Source organism: Pan paniscus, chromosome 11 (assembly GCF_029289425.2).
Source record: "Pan paniscus chromosome 11, NHGRI_mPanPan1-v2.0_pri, whole genome shotgun sequence".
Classification (NCBI taxonomy): Eukaryota; Metazoa; Chordata; class Mammalia; order Primates; family Hominidae; genus Pan; species Pan paniscus.
This window is the reverse complement of record NC_073260.2, coordinates 107,879,774-107,901,689: the sequence shown is the minus strand read 5'-3', so window position 1 is coordinate 107,901,689 and position 21,916 is coordinate 107,879,774. Positions and strand designations below refer to the sequence as shown.

General features: G+C 38.4%; 1 protein-coding gene across 15 annotated transcripts in view; it reads right to left on the bottom strand.

The window, feature by feature from the left end:
* The window catches only part of BNC2 (basonuclin zinc finger protein 2), a 461,841-nt gene that overhangs the window by 242,408 nt on the left and 197,517 nt on the right, over positions 1 to 21,916 (bottom strand). For 4 of the 15 annotated variants that reach the window (XM_063594470.1, XM_063594471.1, XM_063594472.1 and 1 more), the window contains one exon: positions 11,034 to 11,144. The exons of the other annotated variants lie outside the window; for them this stretch is intronic. In XM_063594470.1, coding sequence (XP_063450540.1) covers positions 11,034 to 11,144 — 111 coding nt within the window. The remainder of the gene's footprint in view (positions 1 to 11,033; positions 11,145 to 21,916) is intronic. 15 annotated transcript variants of the gene reach the window in all.

Below are 21,916 nucleotides of genomic sequence, written 5' to 3'. Positions count from 1 at the left end.
TCTACCCTACAGCTACTTGTCACTCAATAAATCACACCTACAAGCGCAGTCTGCACAGAGTGATCTGGGCTTTAACAAAGGATCAGAGGGACAAAGTGCAGGCAAGATGCTGTAATTATAGCAAAAATAAAACATTCAGAGAGAGGGACAAAAGCACAGGCTCTTAGGCAACTACAGTAGAAATTGTATTTTTTGTCCTCTCTTTTGGTTTCACTCTCTTAATGCACTCCTCCCATCTTTCTTCTGCCGAACCCCAACACCATTTATTTTTGTTGTTCTTGCTCATTTTCATTCTAACTAGAGTTCAGGGCATAACATAAGCATTATTAAAGAGTCCATTAAAATAAACAATGCTCATCTCAGATGTTAAAATGTACGTAAGTTGTGCTAATGAAAGAGAGGCACTTTTAATAATTATCTTTACTATCTTCAGTTTATATCCTTATCTAAAATATTTGCGCATGCAGGTCCCAAATCCTCCTGAAAAAGACCAAAACATAACAACAGTACCAAAAGACAGCTATTAATTATGACTTGAACTTAATTATTTGAACAGCCATTAAACAATTTAACTTACACAAAAACACACTTGTTTTGTCTGAGTTAATTTGTGTAGATATATTTCTTCAGTAAAATATTAACATATAGGTTGCTCAATTTGCTTTGGAACAATTTTATACTAGATCTGTTCTTTTTTACCCATCCCCCATGCCCCCAAATTTATTTTCCAGAGCCTGAACCATTAGCCAAGTCAGATAAGAAGGTTTTGGACAGTGTATTCTGTTCTAAATATTTTAAATGCAGCAGTTTGAGTTATCCCAGCAATTTCAGTCACATCAGACACCTCTTAATGCAGGAAAAATGATGTTCCATCATGGAGGTCTTGCACAAGTCTCTACTGTAACTGTTGCTGATGAAAATAAAAGTGAGTTAGAATAGCTCTACACTTCCTTCCTAGTCAATCAATGCCTGACAGCACCAGTTCCTTCAGCCATGTACTTCAGCGATGATAGATCAATAACTGTGGTTTAACAACAGGGAGCCACCAATCATTATACGAATGATTAAAAGGGGTCTCACTCACATACACCTCTGCAGACAGACTAGGCCATGAGATCAGAATCCTTGCCACATTATGCTTCATATTACAGAAATTCAAGTAAAGGAGGGAAAAACTGGGGGAGGGAAAATCATTACGATACAGCATAAAGGAAATATCAAATGCTTCATGACCATGCTAATTTTGAGCCACTATCTTAAAACACAAATTCTCCAAATTCACTAAAATAAAGATGAATAAAAGCAAATATGGGGGGACACTGCTTATTGCTAAATCCTACAAAGCATCAATGTATTAAGATTACTTGGAATTTGCCCCTATACACACCCGCAGGCCGCATCTGCCGACAGTATGAGACTCAGGTAACTATCTCGGAAATCTCCGCTGCAGTGACTTATTTTATCTCACTGTATTACAGTTCCTCCTTGACTATCTATCTGAAAAGTCTAAAAGGCCATAAAAAGGCAGGACTATTTCATCCAGGAATAAAAAAAGTCCCTAGCACAAAACAAAATTCAAGCATTATTGACAAATTAATTAAATGAATGAATCAGACTTTTAAAAAATCGAGTCTCTTTTTGAAATAATTCTAACAAAAGATATTATACAACTTCCCTCATGTGCCTATTATAGAATATTTTCCTTGAATTCACTTATTACAAAGCAAAGCCTATTATCAAACTATCAAACTGTTCCAAATGGCAAAATTCTCCACAATTGCTGACTTTCCTTTCTCATTTGTCTAGAGCAGCAGCGAACGACTGTCCTGGCATGCACAGTCAGGCAGCAAAGAACACGTGCTGACTGGGGGCCACTCTGATCTCAGTACTGTTCTAGAAGCCACAGATGTACTGACCTCTGACAGAATGAAGATGGACACGTGTGGACATATTCGCCACGCATTGTAAGTACTTCAGAAGAGGCACATACAAGGCAGTGTTCTTAATAGGGGAGGTTTGTCACCCAGGAAACACTGGGAATGTCTGGAGACACTTTTGGTTGTCACAACTGAGTGTGGAGGACAGTTACTGGTAGCTATGAGTAGAGGTCAAGAAGCTGCTGAATATCCCACAATGTAGCACAAAGAATTATCCAACACAAAATGTTACCAGTTCCAAGGCTGAGTAACCCTGTGTGTAGGTGCTCAGGGAACACAGAAGAGAATGTGCTTAATTCTACCTCGAGAATGGAGGAAAGGGAGAACTCTACTCACCCGTAAAAGCAGGAGACAAGAAAAGTGGTTACAAGAAAGGACAAAGGGACGACAATGGGGCCACCCATGCTGAGGAGTTTCTGTCTCATTCGATGCACCAGGAGAACTGATGGTAGGATTCGGGGGTGGGGAGGGACAGAATTCACAGTACCAGTAGGAGAAACAGCCTCCAGAATGTTGAAAGTGGAGTCTGAAGTCAAGAAATAATGGAAGGCTCCCTCACCTCAAGATTTGCTGCGGTATAACTGGTATACAAAAAACCACACAAAATTAATGTCTACAATTTGGTGAGTTTGGATATATGTATGCATTCATGCTACCATCACCACAACCAGAATAATAAACATATTCATCATCTCCAAAAGCTTCCATGTGGACCTTTAGGGTTTTATTTGTTTTTGTGTTGTGGTATGAATGCTTAACATGAGAAGTACTGTCTTAACAAATTTCTAAGTGCACAATATCATATTGTTAACTGTAGGCAGTATGTTGTACAGCAGATCTCTGGGACTTATTCATCTTATATAACTAAATTTATACCCATTCAAAACAACTCCTCACAGAGGGAATCTTTACAAGATTAGAGGCACTGGGGATGCAGAATAATGAACGGGGAAACAGAAGTCAGTTGCCATTTCAAATTGGGGAAGGAGGTATGAGCTAGGGAGAAGGACAAGTCTAAGCTGACTTTCTGGTTTCTAGCCAGATGGTGATGCTATTTAAAGAACGGTGGAGGCTGACTATAGTGGGGCAAGGGTAGACACTAAAAATTTAGCTTCTGACTGGCTTAGTTTTGAAGTGGATCAACCGAGAGAGCTCCATACAAATATGGAGCCCTACAGAGAAGCCTGGGTGGGAGAAACAGGTGGGCAGTTAACATCAAATCTGCAGAAATTTAAAACAATGGGAATGAGTACAACTACCCCAAGTGTGCAGGTGAAAACCCAGTATAGAATACCTGGAAAAGATTTATGTTTAAAAGGATACAAAGATGAACTAGAAAACAAGGAGTCAGAAAAATAAAGATTGAACTGGAACAATGAAGAGTTAGAAAATCCAAAGACTTAAAGGGGGAGCAAAAGTGGTCAGTGGCATCAAATGTCACAGAGAAATAAGTAAAAAAAACAGAAACGCTTCTACAATATGCTTCAGATGAGAGGTCAGCGCTCCAGAGCTGTTGTTGTGGAGAAGACAAGAAAGAGAAGCGAGACTGTGGGAGGCTAAGGCAGAAGAGGAAACAAATTTTTTATGTCCTCTTTCTAAAGGCTGAGTTCTGAATGGAAGTTGAGAGAAAGGGACTGCCAGATGGAAACAGAGGTGTGACTTGGCCATCAGTAGGCTGAAGGGAATGTGCTTGGACCAGAAAGAGGCGTATCGTGTATTAATAATAGGAAAGAATTAGAAATAAACTCTAGGAGAACTGTTTTATCCATATAATGGAATAATGTGCAGACTCTAAAGATGATAGAAGGCTGTTCATAATATCAGACATACAAATACACAAATGCATCAATGACATTACATCATATCAATATTATATATCATACTATGATGTCACCTGAAGCATAATTTGTGGGGGCTACTTGGGATACATAGGTGTGTGGATCTTAGGACAGGCCAGTTAGGGTTACAGAAGATGTTCCTGCTTTTTGTAATCTCTGATTTTCTAAAATTCTTATGTTTAATATATGTAATAGTACACTTTTAAAGGAACCAACCCCCTAAGTAGAATAAACAGAAGTTCAATAATAGGCCAGAATTTCAGGGCAAGAGAAGGGATGGCATCCATAGCACTCAGAGGTAGAAGGAGATCCTAATTTACTAATTTGCAAGGGAATGGGGACATCTCTACATTGCAATAAAACTGTGCAGCAATTTAGAAATTCTCCAAACCAGTAATATATGTAGAATGAGTGAAAATTTTCATTGTTAAACTATTTAGACATTTACAAAAATTTTCATATGTGTGCTATTAAGTGTTTTTGCAGTAATCTCAAAACATGGAAACAGACAGCTATAAGGTTGGAGAATTTGGAGTCAGGGGGAGTACTGTAAGGGAGAGGGGGAAAAAAAGAAAACAAAACTTTAAACAGCCCGGTATATTTTGGTCAATGTTCCTAAATGCCACTGTGAAACAAAGCCACTTCAGTTTCTACTACCTGAAACTAAAACACACATTACCCTGCTCAAATGCTTGGGTAAATGCTTGTTTTCACCGTGAATAGTCCCCATATTGTTCAGCATATCACCTCCTGGATTCCTTAATATTTTTTTTCCCATCAAATGGTCTAAGCCACAATTAGAGGGAACAGTTCCAATGTCAAATTCTTAACAATTCTCTTATCCTTCCAAATTCTGGGAAAGATCATAGGTCTTATAAGCATGTGCCCAGCCCTTTTACTCCCCAGCATCAATAAACAACTTGGTCTGTCTCTTAAGGAAAGACTGTACTTTGCCTCACAGCTAATTTACCAACTATCCCAGAACAGACAATCCAACTACCAAATACCCAGTGCTCTCTTTACCCAGATGTTGAAGGCACTCTTTCTTATGCCCACACCCCCCACCCAACTTTTTTCCCTTACACTCCTTTCCCTCTAAAAAGCAATGGCTGAAGGACACAGAAGATTTTAAGGTGACAGTTTACATTGTCTTAAAATCATCAACTAGGATCAGAAAAATACATTACGCCGATACACAAACCATTGATCATCGCAATTGTCTCTTTTTTTGAATGTGATTAAACTTAAGCATGAATTCATCTGAGAGCTAGGTCCTAGAACAGTGGCTAACTTAAGAGAGGTACTCAATAAATATTTGCTGAATGGCTGAATGGATGGATAGATGGACAGGTGTGGGTAAATGGCAGATGGATGGGGGGGGGGGCATGTGAATGCACACACGTGCACTGACTTAATGCAGAGGGCTCTGACAACAGTATTACTGTCAAATTCTATTGTACCGCCATGTAAAAGGGCTCTCCGTTTCATTGTGCCCTTCTGCAATTTCAGGACCCCTGTTCACTGGCAACCACGCTGCTTCTCAAAATCCCAAGCTTGCGGCGGGCACAGTGGCTCACGCGTAATCACAGCACTTTGGGAGGCCGAGGTGGGCGGATCAGGAGGTCAGGAGATTGAGACCATCCTGGCCAACATGGTGAAACCCCATCTCTACTAAAAATACAAAAATTAGCTGTGTGTGGTGGTGCATGCCTGTAATCCCAGCTACTCGTGAGGCTTGAACCCAGGAGGTGGAAATTGAAGTTAGCCGAGATTGCGCCACTGCACTCCAGCCCGGTGACAGAGCGAGACTCCGTCTCAAAAAAAAAAAAAAAAAAAAAATTACCAAGCTTGTTTCTGCATCAGGGTCTTTGTCATTGCTGTTCTCTCTGCTAGAATATTCTTCCCTTGATCTGTGCAGGGCTTGCTCTCTCATTTTATTCAGTTCTCTGCTCAACTGTCATCTCCTCAGCGTTGCTTTTCTTGGCCACACGATGTAAAATAACAGGCTCCTCTCTAGCCTCACTTCCCATCCCCTTATTCTCTGCTTTTTTCTTCATAGCCCTTATTATACTCCCTATTTTATCTGTTCTTTACTATTTGTCTTCTCCACTAGAATATAATCTCCAAGGGGAAAGGACTTTGTTACACTGTACCTCCAGCAACCAAATAGATGCCTGAAACAGAATTATATGTTCAGTTAATATCTGTATTCAGCCAAATTATTCCCTGCAAAATATTTTACAAATCTAACATCTCACCCCCAAATAAGTTTTACTCACATTAGGGACCCCATAATTAGTTGTTCTCCAATTGTACTATTTACTAGCACTTTGCATCCCTTGCCTACAATGTCTTGGACTTCCCCTTGAAAATTACACATCTTTGGGGCCGGGCGTGGTGGCTCAAGCCTGTAATCCCAGCACTTTGGGAGGCCGAGGCGGGCGGATCACCTGACGTTGGCAGTTCAAGACCAGCCTGTCCAACATGGAGAAACTCTGTCTCTACTAAAAATACAAAATTAACCAGGCGTGGTGGCACACGCCTGTAATCCCAGCTACTAGGGAGGCTGAGGAAGGAGAATAGCTTGAACCTGGGAGGCAGAAGTTGCAGTGAGCTGAGATCGCGCCACTGCACTCCAGACTGGGCCATAAGAGTGAAACTCCATCTCAAAAAAAAAAAAAAAAAAATACATACCACTTTGTATTAGTTCCTTGTTTATGTGTGCACCTCCTACTCTTTAGCAAAACATAAGCTGCCTAAGGTATCCATTAGCACGGACTATAATTAGCCTTCACAAACAAAGCCAAATTTTATTGGATAGCAGAAAAAGAGAAAGGACAAAAAGGGGGAAAAACTAAGTTTCCACAGAATGTGCCAGCCAATATGACTGCTATACAATAGGCCCTCTGTATCTGTGGGTTCTGCATCCATGAATTCAACCAACTGCAGATTGAAAATACTCTGGAAAAAAAAATAACAACAATAAAAATAATAGTAATTTAAAAATCAATACAGTATACCAATTATTTACATAGTATTTATATTTTATATTATACTATGTATTGTAAGTAATATAAAGATGATTTCAAGTGTACGGGAGGATGGACATAGATTATATGCATAGTAATGCCATTTATAAGGAACTAAACCGTCCTCAAATTTTGGTATTTGAGGGAGGTCCTGGAACCAATTCTCTACAGATACTGAAGGATGACTGTAGATGATCTAACTTAATCCTAAATATTCTAAAGTGTATATACCATTATTCCCATTTTAAATGTAAGGAAACTGAGGCTCAAGAAAAGTAATTAACCTTCCCAACGTCATGTGGTAAAACTGATTTTATAACCTAGGGGTTCCTTTCTTCATTCCTAGAGAGAAAGAAGGTGTGAGCCCTTACCTCATTCCTGTATCATCAGAAGAACAGATGTAATGGGTAATATACTCATCTTCTAACAAAAAAACCCTAGGTTTTAAGTCTTACTATAGCTAGTCCTTATTAACTGTTTGAACTTACTTGGATAAACCACATAAACTCTCTCAACCAGTTTCCTCATTTATAAAACAGCATGTACCACCTGCCCTTACTAAATCACAAGTTTACTTGGAGACTGACTTCAATAGTATATGGGGAAGTGATCAGTATACTATATAGCTGTATGTTAGTTCCCCAGAGATGAAAACAAAGCTAAGGTACGTATTATAGAAGACTCTGGAGTCCTCTGTCTCATAATTTCCGAGGCCATCAAAGTTTAGTGTTATCAGTTTCCTCTCTGCACTCAGGGATTCCCTCCATCAGAGTTCCAATATATTAATATTTCTATTGCTTTGGAGACTCCTATTAAGCAGGCATGAACATCTAATGATCTTATTTTCATGTCTATTTCTAAAGACTACATGTGTTGTGTGTGTGTGATTTGTTGTGAGAACATTCCTGAACTTAAAAACATCAATAAAATTAATTTCTTAAGATGTTTCTAATGTCCATGTAAATACACGTAAGAAAAATTATTTTGTAAATGTCTACTACAGAATTAAATAATAACAGAGGTTTTTAAAAATAAAACCAAACTATTTAATGCATAAAACTAATCTGAAATTATTTAACTCAACTACTTAGACAACTTCTTAGCATCAAAGACAAGTAACAGAGTAGGTCTAAGTTTTAAGTGTGCAGAAAACCACACTAACAATTGTCTTTAAACCACTAGTTATTTCGAACAGCTGCCAACATGTTTCCCTAGAAAAACAGACTGGGATTTAGGACCTTAAAAGTGATACCAGTTTGGTTAACCATTCAAAAGGAAATTTCTACTCAAGCTGTTAAACTCCCAATATTTCTCCTTCAGAGGGGAAAACATTCACATATTAGTTCATGAGTCTACTTTGTGTACTCAGAATAGATATTCTGGTCCTCTAAATGGTAGATGATGTGATGCTACATATTTAAAACATTCTAGAGCATAAGGCTCAAAAAAGTAAACACAACAAACCTATGAAGTGTACAACAGGGCAAGGTCTCATTCTACTCTAATTACACCACATCGCCAATACTTTATTTAAATTCTAGGAGTCATACCTTAAAATAAATACTGATTACAATGAGGCATGGTCAGAGGTAATTGGCCAGATTTTAACTCATCACAAGAGAAAATACCCGGGCTGAGCGTAGTGGCTCATGTCTGTAATTCCAGCACTTTGGGAGACCAAGGCAGGTGCATCACCTGAGGTCAAGAGTTCAAGACCAGCCTGGCCAATATGGTGAAACCTCGTCTCCACTAAACATACAAAAATTAGCTGAACATGGTGGTGCATGCCTGTAGTCTCAGCTACTCAGGAGGCTGAGGCAGGAGAATCATTTAAACCCAGGAGGTGGAGGTTGCAGTGAGCTGAGATCAGGCCACTGCACTCCAGCCTGGGTGATAGAGTGAGACTGTCTCAAAAAATAAAATAAAACAAGAGAAAATATCCTACCTAAAACAGGAAAAGGAATGAATATTTGATGGCATAAAATCAGGGAGACTTTCTACTGCTTCCTTCTCTAGAAACACCATTCTTAAAAGGTTACTAAATCAATGTGTTTTTATTATAATTTTAAACAAATGCTTTTAAAGTTGCTATTACCTGCAGTAAGTGCCTTAAACAGTAGTAGCAATATAAAAAGGAAAGCTTATGATCTGCCCTCAAGGAGGTTACAGTCTATTCTGGTTATACCCTTTCTGATTATCTCATCTGCTTCACTATACAGCCAAGTGATTTCATCAATAACATCCCTAACACCTCCCCTACTCGCTCACTCAATTCCAGTGATCCATAGGCACTCCACTCTGTTTACTTTTTTTTTTTTTTTTTTTTTGGAGACGGAGTCTTGCCCTGTCGCCCAGGCCAGAGTGCAGTGGCGCAATCCCGGCTCACTGCAACCTCCACCTCCCGGGTTCAAGCCATTCTCCTGCCTCAGCCGCCCGAGTAGCTGGGCTGATTACAGGCGCCCGCCACCGTCCCTGGCTAATTTTTGTATTTTTAGTAGAGACAGGGTTTCACCATCTTGGGGCTGGTCTCAAACTCCTAACCTCATGATCCACTGGCCTCGGCCTCCCAAAGTGCTGGGATTACAGGCGTGAGCTACCATGCCTGGCCCACTCTGTTTTCAAACTAATACAAATATGAGTTCTTTCTAATTTACCAAGAAGGTTATGTATTCCAGCTCTGTGACTCTGGACTATACTATAAAAAGAAGGGACTGAACTTCATGATCTCTAATATTATGATATTCTTGGTACTAATATTCTAGTTCTTAGAATATTTGCTCTAAAATTATGTATTTCTATAACTCCATTCCGGTGACTTTACACAGGTAAAAAACACAAAAGAGCATTTCAAAAATCTCAAAAAGAGTAATAATGTCCAATAGCGTCAATTCAAATGTGCCTGCTGGGATATCTAATCCACTGAACAAAATTTTAAAGAGTCAGGTGTGAATATTATTTCCTTACTTAATAAGAAAGAAAAAAATCTGAAAGCAGACACATGAAAACAGATTTTTCCAAATAAATTTTTGCCTTAACAAGTAATTTCCTCATTGAATAAATGTACTGTTAAACCTATAGAAACTTGCCTAGAGTCTACCTATAAAGTCCTGCTATATTAAATGTGTGGTCCAAAACAAGGGAGGAGGTAAGCCCCTGGAAAGAAAAGGGCTAACCCAACTAACGTGCCATTATTATTAGAGATTAGTTATGAAAACTTAACCCTCCATTGATCCTCGATTCCACCTTTATCCTGCTTCTCGAAATAATAGGCCTTTATTCCTCCTGTTTCTCAATGTAAAGGGAAATACCACGACAAGAAAATGACACTCTGGACTTGTGACATCAGTATTCATTTCATCTCAAACACTGAATTTGATAGGGAATGCTCCACGTTATTGATTTCCTAAACATACTTCAGAGTCCCAAGGTTGTCCCTCCTTTCCACGCCAGTCCTTCCCTGGCTGGCATCTACATATTTTGTTGCTCAGAAGCATGCTAAATCTTCCCTAATGCTGCACTTTGCCCAGAATGTCTGACTCTCACTACCCCTCCCAACCACAAGTTCATGGGTCCAGAACTTTCCTATCCAGAGAAATTCCACTACAATTGCATCCAACCATGGTCTTGACTCATAAGCCTATACCAAGTTTTTGCTCAAGGCCTCTCTCCTTTTAGCTGAGACTGTCTGGGGACACTGAAGAGAATTTCTGGCCTTGTAGGAAGCAACTACAACTTCAGGGTTTCTATGCAGTAAAAATTCCTGTAAACTGCCTGTATCCTAATCTGGTCTGGTGTTGGGTAGGATGCTCATCAATGATAGATTCATAAAAATGAAAGGAAAATAAAAGCAGGGGCAATAAGGGCATTCAGGAAAACAAAAAAACAAAAAAACAAAAAAAAAACAGGGGATCTACAAGAGACCCAGTAAGGAGAAGGTTTTGTTGTCCTCAGCTGAAAACGCTGTTCTGCTCTGGGATAAACTCTCAGAGTTCATGTCCACGTGAAATGTGAGCACCAGAATGCTTCACCTATACCATGAAGCATTGTGCTGATGCTGCCTACACCCTGCCTATTCTTAGATTCAGAATACTGTGAATCTTAAATTCAGAATAGGCAGGCTATAGGCAGCATTAGCACAATGCTTCATGGCAGAAGCAGGGAAGTGCCTTAGATATCACAGCAACTATCCTAAACTAGACCTGTAACTTCTTTATAAATTAAGGAAGTACCTTAGAAATCATAGCAACTTTCAGCCGGGTGCAGTGGCTCACGCCTGTAATCCCAGCACTTTGGAAGTCCAAGACGGGTGGATCACCTGAGGTCAGGAGTTTGAGACCAGCCTGAAAAACAAGGTGAAATCCTGTTTCTACTAAAAATAGAAAAAATTAGCCAGGCATGGTGGTGCATGCCTGTAATCCCAGCTACTCCAGAGGCTGAGGCAGGAGAACTGCTTGAACCTAGGAGGTGGAGGTTGCAGTGAGCTAAGACCGTGCCACTGTACTCCAGCCTGGGCAATAAGAGTGAACCTCTGTCTCAAAAAAAAAAAAAAAGAGAGAGAGAGAGAGAAAAGAAAGGAAAGAAAAGAAAGAAAGAAAGAGAGAAATCACAGCAAATTTCCTAAACTAGACCTGTAAATTCTTTGAGGTTGAGCAGTTCTTACCATCTTATTTTACCATTTGACACTATTTTATGCTACTAAGCATGAAAGTGTGTTTAATATTTGACTAGCATCATGAATTTATAGTCAAGACTGATTTAGAGATATGAAAATGCATAATGCAAGTTAATTTTCTAATCAGAACAAAATTTATTTCCTCTGAAACCAAGCCCTGGAACTGCACGGATCTAGGCACACTGGAGTTAGTATCATTACAAACATGATCTTTAGTAAGTAGGCATTTCATTTCTTAAAAATTATAATCCTAAACGATCTGTAAACAAATACTTCCTACCTGTTGAACTTTTCCTAGTAAATCATCAGTAACTAACTGAAAAAAACACATATTTCCATGATTAGTTTTTCAGTCATACTTGCAATAAGGACTTCCAGGATTAAAAATATTAAAGAAACTATCTTTAAAATTTTATCTGGTAAATTATCCCCATTTTTTTCCTTGTGCCATTTCAATGCAGATATTTATTTGTTAAAACACAGTAATTTTAATAACTACTTCATTGACAACTACTTTCAATGAGTTATTTCTTGTATAAAATTTGAATTCATATTTCAATAAATAGGAGATCATGTGGGTTTTTTAGCATATTTTTCCCATAAAATACATTTTTTTTTTCTATGAAGAGCTACCTTCTAACATACTTTCCTCCAGAGCTATAGTTTGCCAGAGGGCATCTCTATCTATCTGATTTTGGTCTCATCTTCAATTCTCTGTTTTCTTCACTCTGGTAATGTTGGCATTCCCTTGATCTCTGCTATGTCCGCTGCAAATGTTCTCTCCTATAACTCTATATAGAAATTTTATTTGGTTTTTCTCAACATCAGGAATCCTCCAATAAAGCAGGTAGGTGGCATTAAAGATATTTAACGTGCTTCATTAAAAGAGAGAAACAACAGCTTAAAAACACATGCACAGAAAGGTTACTGACCAACACTATCAATTATCTAAATGCTACAATGCAACTGACAACACAGTAAACAACATCTAAGCTATCTTGGCAATTAAGTAAAAACATCTTTCAAGAAACCATAGGTCAGCTTTCATTATTGAGACTCATTGGGTGATTCTGGAGCTAAACACTTCAACACACATCCAGCAGACCTGTTTTCCTAGTTTAAACATGGTATCTAAACAGCAAATATATCTGTTTTGCCGCCCATCTGAAATGTAGTCTACACTAATCTATACAAAGCCAGATGCACACACATTTTGAAGCAATATATTCTTAACAAATTTTTGATGTTTTGAGGAAGTGCTAATTCACTTAAATGTAGTTAGCATTATTCAACCTGAACATTTTGTTTGCCTGACATATTTTGATTTTTTTTCTGCTTCAGTCTACAGTTAAAAAATTCACAGATAAATTCAAATAGTTATGAACTAGTACTAGAGTGATATTACACTCTGAAAAAATTTAAAACCAATAAAGAACACTGTAGGCTTCCTATTTCCACCAAAAAGCTAAATACTAATTTCAGAAAAGCACACATCACTCACATACACACACACACACACACACACACACACACACACACACGCTGATGTTATAAAAGTACTGTCACTAGAATACATGTTTTGGTTGTTTATCCAAATGGTAATGAGATGTGATGATATACCTTCTTTAGCCAAGTCCTCTTTTGTAATAATAGCATCCATTTATTTAACAGCTAACCAAAATTTGGAGTGCTGTCTATGTTTATTCAAGGAGTTTTTCCTTTTGCAAATCTAACCGGCCTATACAAGAATAAAATCCACAATCAAGCTCTTGTTAGTTCCATGATCTCCTCAACTGAGATTAGGTGGTAAAAACAACTAAAGCATTGTTACTGACAAGATAATCAACATTGTAGTTAATTGAAAATTAACAGTGGGACTCTCTACTTAGTGCCAAATGTAGTACTTTGAGGTGGTCATCCTTAACAGCCCAAGAAAGTCGATTTCCAATTATCAGAAAGTGAGGATTATCTGAGCAAATAATACTTTCAACTTCTTATTGACATAATTAAATTTAATGAGATAGCCTTTTGACAGCATTTTCTTTCTAGCATAAATTATTTAGATATAATCAAACAAGAAATGTTTTGAAACCAAAACATTTACCACATTCGTAATATGAAAGCTAAGAAAGGTATAGTTCAAGTTTATATACAGAAAAAAATATAGCATATGTTTTGAGGACCTACTGTGTATGGGGCACTATGCTGGATACAAGGATATACAAAGATCAACACAACTTTATTCTTGCCCTCAAGGAGAGCATCTTTTAGGTGGGCTTACCTATTCTCCACTCTATTTGCACCCCAAAACACTATTCAAGAACTCAACTAAAACTCCATCCCCTTTTTAAATTCTTCCTTGGCTTTCCTGTCCTCTGTGATTCCATGGCACAAAGATTGGCATTTATCACATCAAGCAATTATTAGGTACGTTCCTACTAAGTGCCAGACACAATGGTAAGTGCTGAGACCTGAAAGATGAACAGGACTAAACCTGTCCTTCGGGAAGATCACATTTAGCGAAGCTCCCATGGAAAGACCAGCTTATTTTTATGCACCTCGTTTTTCTTCTAAAGGAAGGAGACCTCACTGGGAGACCTCACTGTGTTGCCCAGGCTAGTCTGGAAGAGATCCTCCTGCCTCAGCCTTCTGAGCAGCTGAGACTATAGTCACAAACCACTGCACCTAGCTTCTTCTTATGCATCTTTACACTGCCAGCCCCTGGCATACCGCGGGAGCTCGATGTGTTAATTAAGTATCCTATGAAAAGACCTTTAGATGAGAAATCAGAAAACCACTGTGACACTCTGGGCCTCACTTTTTCCACCAAACAATGCAGTCATTGTCATTCTCCGATATGATCTCAGGGTATACCATACATGAGTGAATATTCTGATTTCAAGTGAGAGTGGTAAACATACTTAACCACGTCAGGATGTACTTTAAACAATTTTAAACCCCTCTAAGCTATGATTAGTTCAATGACTAGGCCTATGCTAAAATACCATCTTGAAACATTATTGTAGCCATTATTGTGGAATTTACTTTCTGATTTTGATATATTGAGTTCTTTTCTTGTCTCCCCTTATCCACAGATGTATAATTTGGGTCTGCTGTATTCTTTCAAAGGAAGAATTGGCAGGGTGGTTGCTGTTACCTAGGGTAAGTGTGTAATCTCTTTGACTTTCTCTTATTGGGCAAACTGCCCAGTGAATATCAATTTTTTTAGAGCTACAAATATGGTTTTAATAGATTCACAGATTTTAAATTATTATAATTCAGAGCACGTCTCTCCCAGGGTGAGCAAATAATTCACAACAATCCATGAGATGCAAAGGAGATGACAATGGATCAATCTGTATGTTAGTAAGTTGACGCAGTGCTTTACTGTTCCTTCTGTCTCTACAGACCCCACCCCCACCAAGACACACGATTTTCATATGAAAAAAATTGCTTTGGTGTATGAAAGTTTAAATTAGTCATAATACCCACTTTGGGGACTGAGGAAGACTTACTGTAAATCAGCCACTCAGAAACCACATTTGACATATTTTGGTTATAATGTAACTATAAGTTGCATAATATTGTACATATTGATTGGAGCCTGAGAATATAATGGAAAGCAACTGCCATATATTGAAAGTGACCAACCACAAGATAAAAAATTGTTCCTGAAGAGCCCACTAAGGGAGTAATTTTCCTTATAATCTAAAACTCCTTATCCTCTAGATGGCATATTCTATCACACCCCTAGGTTACATTTTGCCCTAAAGGTGCTAAGGTATGTTAACCTCAAATAATCCAACTATCCAACTCCCTCAGATCAAAAGAAAGTTCTAGCAGAGTAAACTAAATTTTTCCTTTATTGAAACAGTACTGGCTATTGTGAATTGGAGCAAAATAGCAAATGAGATGCACATCTCACTAGACAGCAACTTCCAATTCGTTGAGGATCTTATAACAGTTATAAATTCTTAGTAGAATCAGGCCCTCTGTTGTTTCTCTGTCCTGGTCTTCTCCTTTTAAAATAACAATAACTTATTGAGGGAATTAAAGTATGTGAGATACTATGTTATGCATTGGCAAGGTGTTCCTTCCATCTACCTGCACAAATAGAGAACTACTCCTTCTCTAACTGCTTAAATTATCATTCCTGTAAGCAGTACATATTTCTTTAAACAGAAACAAGCAGAAAGAAATCACATACCACAGAAAAAGAAATGAAGATCAGCTCATCCACTTTTAAGAAGCAAAAACGTGTTAGAAACTTGAACTGCAGCTTAGAGTGGACGGTAGGAAACTTTGATGTGGTTTCATCTCCTCTGCATGATCCATGATAATAGTTAACCTTATAATTTGTGGACCATGACTCCAATAAAAATATGTAACTACAATTTAAAAACATATAATAATTGTGTAATTCAACTGCTTTTGTTAGAAGTTGGTTTCTGAAACAGATTCTTCTATCAAATAAGTACTGAAAGCATGCACAATGTTTCAATCCCACTGGGTACTATTTTTAGTTTTTCCTTACACTCTTCTCTAAATCTTCACTAATCTATCATATGTCATGGTTTAATAGAAGCATTAACTATGCCTATTCGGGTTCCTAGGACCATTGGAAAATCCCAGTAAAGATTTGGGTCTACTTTTGAACATCTGAAAGAGCCAAATTACCCTGTGGCAGAATTCCGCTAAATACCTCTATTTAGAATATATATATAGAATGTAAACATAAATAAAATATATTAGAGACAAGGTCTCGCTCTGTCACCCAGGCTGCAATTCAGGGCGCGATCATAGTTCACTGTTCCCTTGAACTTCTGGGCTCAAGTCATCTTCCCACCTCTGCCTCCCAAAGTGCTGGGATTACAGGCATGAGCCACTGTATCCAGCCAATTTAAGAAGAATATTAAGAGTGGCTGAATAGCTGACAACTTTCTCCCACTCCAAAATCAAGGACATAGGATATAACTGTTTTATGCTTTAGTGTGGATAAAGCAGTAGACTTGTGTTAATAAAAGGGAAATGCATTACCTATTCTAGATCATTCTGGTCCTAATGGTGAATGACCAATGTTCCAAGAGGTAAGATAAAATTACTGAAGGAAACGCAAACAATCCCTTCAAGTAACAAAGTGATGGTAAAGGTATACATGAACTCACCTGAGAAGTACACTACAATAAATGCAAGAAAAGAGAAATTCAGAACAGCAAATACTCCAGAGCCCTCTACGCTTTTAGACCAAAACCAAAAACAATGTATGGGTTCCTTGGACTACTTAAAAATCCTCTCTGTCACGTCTCTTATTCTAGCCACATGAACCAACTTCCCCCACTGATCGCTAATTAGCACCTTCCCCTGAGCTTGCCCCACCTGAGTCATGCTTCCTGACAACCTGAAGACGCACATGCACAAGCCAAAAGTGTGGGAAGTTCATGCTCAGACGGCCATACGGATCAATGGAAATGAGAGCCAATGGTTAAATATTTCCTCAGAAGGCCTCAGAGAGAATGAGAACCCATCAGTTGTGGCACTGATCATCTCAGTAATTCATCTTTGTGTTGGTTTTCCCTGGTCCTTCATTTCTACTCTAGGATCCTCCCTAAACAAAATGCCTTCATGCAAGTCACTCTCTCAACTGTTTACATAAGGGCCCACATCACATCGGCTCCTCCTAAAAGACATCCTAAAATGTATGGATAAAATAATATGTGATTGCATCAAAATGAACGAAAAGGTGAAGCAATGAAATAACTCACAGGAAAAAGGAAAGGATAAGTGGTAAAAAGAAAAGAGCTAGGGAAGTGCAGAAAGGCTGGAGAACACATCTAGCCTTTCACATTCAAAAGAACAGGCAGCCCATGGAAAAGCCAAACTCAGGAGAGAATCTCTGTACAGTGCCTTTACCCCAACATCAGCCTTTACCTTTACCACCAGGGGTTCTGTTTGACAGAAAATTAGACTATATCCCGGAGTTTCTCATCAGCTCTGGTCCTATGCATCACTTCCAAAATAGAAACTGGACATACAGCTCATACTGTTTACTCAGCTCATTGAAGCCTGCCTCCCATGAGATTTGAGAAGCAGGCTCTGGTTGGCAAGTAAAGGAGAGCAGTTGGCCCACCGTTAGTCACCTCTTTAACCCAGAAGGCATCTTGTTTCACCATATGCCTGAGCTCCAGTCAGCAGATCCCGGTTTTAACACTGGTTTGACAAGTACTGTTCTGAAAGGCTTACAGAAAACAGACCCAAACTCCACCAAATATATCTACATAGCTCAACAATGACTGAAAATGCAAGTTGCATAATCTAGAACAGAGCCAAGTGCAACAGTGAAAATAAACCTGTACATACATTGTAAGGTTGTCTTATGCCACAGTTTCTCTCATTAAGCAAACTCTGAACAAATCATTCATGGGTGATTGGTCACAAATCTTTTAGTGGTTACTGATTCACAAAACCACAGAAATAATACATACTCTGCTAACAGCAAGGGGTGTTGCTATGGCATCACAGATAATCACAGGTGAAACAGGGAGATCTGGGGCACTCCTATGAAGATGAGACAAAAGATCTTTAAAATAATACATCCAAATATCTGACATGTCAAATTGAAAATGTTTAACATTGGCCGGACGCGGTGGCTCATGCCTGTAATCCCAGCACTTTGGGAGGCCGAGGCGGGCGGATCACGAGGTCAGGAGATCCAGACGGTCCTGGCTAACACGGCGAAATCCCGTCTCTACTAAAAATACAAAAAATTAGCTGGGCATGGTGGCGGGCACCTGTAGCCCCAGCTACTCGGGAGGCTGAGGCAGGAGAATGGCGTGAACCCGGGAGGCAGAGTTTGCAGTGAGCAGAGATCATGCCACTGCACTCCAGCCTGGGCGACAGAGCAAGACTCCATCTCAAAAAAAAAGAAAATGTTTAACATCAACTATAGACCAATCCAGAGAAAAAAATCCTAACTGTTCAGGACAAAATGAAATCATAATTACGATTTTATCGTATCACACTCATAATCACCCTATGCATAATCCTAAAAGAACATTGTTCTAAATCCATTCTCTTTATGAGATTAAGTAGGAACAACAAACTCCAGCCATCAGGCTCCATTCATAAAAGGTTTTATAAGAGAGATTACATGTGACATTTTTTTCCTACAATTTATTAGTTACTTTATGGGACACTGTCGCCAAATTCTGTTAAAGAGTAAGAGAACACCATGGAGTAGTGAAGCAATCTAAGAGCAAGGTAAATAAAATCTACATCTTTAACCTTCCAAAAACAAAGTTCTCATTTGGGGACATAAAGAAACCAACTTCACGGAGTCAAAGGAATAGAGACAAGGAAAGAAAGCAGGGTAAACAACAGGAAGCAAAAATCCTGAATCAAATAGTAAATAATGACGCTGACAATTTTCCTACGAGCTGGAATCCCTGCTTAGTTTTGGGGGGGTTTTTTATTTTGTTTTGTCTTAGTGTATCTGTTTTCTGCTCTTTAGGTGACAGGAGTGCATTCTCATATAAAAGATAATGAATGATGCTTACATGTATTAGACATAGACTTATATGACTATAATTACAAACAAAATTCCTTTGCATATCAAAGGGACAAAAACCTTTGTTTATTCAAGAAATTCCTAATGGTTTCATTTATAAGTAAAACTTTCTCTTTATTTGAGACCCAGTAGCATAGCACAGTATAGCTGGAAGACAGCAGGTAGCTCTTATAATAAACTTTGCACAGTTTTGAGGAAATAACATCTGAAAGCACTTCATTCTTCTAGGGTGAGTAGATGAATGGTTCAAAAAGAATAAAACTCCCAGGGAACATTCTGAGATTTAAAAAAAAAAAAAAAACACACACACACATACAACTGAGAGGTGGAGGCATTCTTGCTAATTAAAATTTCCAGTTCTTATGGTCTTCTATATACACAAGTCCCAGTCAAGAAAGATCTGCAGGATCAGGCCTGTACCGAGAAAAAGTATACCATCATCACATCACATTAATTGTATTATTACTTCATAAGGCTAACCAGCCAGGTTTATACAGAATAGATTAAATAACAAGATAATCTCATAAACAATGCTCATTTCATCAGTGTACCAAATAAGTTTGATTTATATCTTTGACTGTTCTAATTAATTTCTGCATCCACATGCTTTAATTTACACAGCCAGACACCTACACTGCAGTAGGGACAGCCATTTTTTTAATGTGTTGAACTCTGAGACGGGTTCATGTTTAGTCTCCCCAGCGTTGCTGTTTTAGTTCCCCTACACTTAAAAAATGAAGTGACTGTTATAATACCTTGCACTAAAATTGAAGCATGCAGAAAGAAAATATTTTATCAAACTCAATACCTATCTCTCTTGCCAACATTCTACATTTAATTTTAGTTGTTATAGCTTTACTCAAATGTACAACTAGAACTGTTCATTCCAAAGTTCTGAACCTGCCTTTTCGGACTAATATTCCACTCAAAGCCTTTTAGATATATAAGTTCATCTCATTACAGCATCAATTTTATATCCTCATCTTTGTTTTAGTGCAGTTCCCAGAGGCTTAGGGGACAGCTAATTTTAAAAACATATGATTTCTAATCACAGTGAGGGTCTGGATAAAATTTTTAAACTGTCCTCTAGAATGCTGGTTTACAACAGCAAGTACTACCATTGAATAGTTAGAAATAAAGAAATTCTAGAGATGGAGGAAAATTAATCTCATCCCAATTTCCTAGCCAGAAAGACAAAAACATCCCTGAATCCAGATCCACTTACAATACACCATCAGTGACATCATATTAATGTCAGCACTCTTTTAAAACCCCTAAAAAAAATAACAATCTAAAGGAGTATCCTGGTGTCATGATTATTTTAGTTTAGTCATTTTACAACTCGCATGGATAGTCTCAGTGTAGGGATGAAGATGTGTGTTTACTTATTTAATCAGGCAAGCAAAAAGGTTTTTACTTGTCTTTGATATCAAACTTTTATTTATGGATCTAATCGATGTTTATTTGTAGGACTTTAATACAATAACAGATGTCAGCTATATCATCTGTTTTTGATTATAAACTCCTAGAGGGCAACGACCCTATCTATTCAGCTCACTTCTTATAAGATGTAAACATAGTACCATACCCAAGAAGGCACTTAAAGATGGTTTATATAACATTGATTTCAAGGGGACTTGGTCTGCGTATATGCTCCTTGAAGCTCTCCACTGGCACTCAATGAACAGTAAAGATTTACACTTTTATGTTCTTGGGCAATTCCACTATTCAGTTGTCTATAATGGCAGTTTTGAAACAGATTATTAGATGGGAATATTTCCGATTCTTAAAGTTTAAGAATCGGCATTTGAGCAACACCCAAATTCTAAACTAACTGACACTAGAAAAGTAGAAGGGAAAAAATAAAAGCAAGACCCAAATTTTCCATTTCTTAGCATCAAGTTAGCACATTTCACACACAGTGCAGGAAGATCTGCTATTTTCACAGGGAAACCTGCCAAGACAACTACTACAATGCCTAAAAATGTAGCCTCCTTGCATTCTTCTTCACCTTTCCCTCACCTTTCCTGAGGTCTAACTGATATTTACATCCTTTATTTAAGTCCACTTGGATTATACAAAACAAGGACTAAATTGAGTTAATTTTTTTTTTTTTTAAGTCTCACTGTGTCACCCAGGCTGGAGTTCAGTGGTGCTGTCGTAATGTGATATCGACTCACCACAACCTCTGCCTCCGGGCTCAAGTGATGCTCCCGCCTCAGCCTTCAGAATAGCTGGGACTACAAGCACATGTCACCACACCCAGTTAATTTTTGTATTTTTATTTTTAGTAGAACCAGCCTTTTGCCATGTTGCCCACACTGGTCTTGAACTCCTGGGCTCAAGTGATAGGCCCACCTCGCCCACCTTCCAAAATGCTGGAATTAAAGGCATGAGCCACTGTGCCTGGCCTAATTTTCGAAGAAAAGAAAAAATTTAGAATACTGCTATATAATACTTGTTAAACTCTAAAGGCATAAAACCTAGTAAATTGTATCTTAAAGACTCTGACACATCAGCAATGAAGAATGTGTTACTAACTACGTGATTTTGGTTAAGTCTTAAAAGTTCTCTGCCTTAGTTTCCAAATCTGTAAAGATATTAGGTTACATAACTTAAGTAATTTCCAGCTTTGGCCGGGCTCGGTGGCTCACAAGGGAAGCCGAGGCAGATCGATCACTTGAGGTCAGGAGTTTGAGACCAGCCTGGCCAACATGGTGAATCTCAGCTACCCATGTGAAATTTTGTATTTTAAAATACAAAAATTAGCTGGGTGTGGTGGTGCACGCCTGTAATCCCAGCTACTCAGGAGGCTAAGGCAGGAGAATCTCTTGAACCCGGGAGGCAGAGATTGCAGTGAGCCAAGATTTCACCAC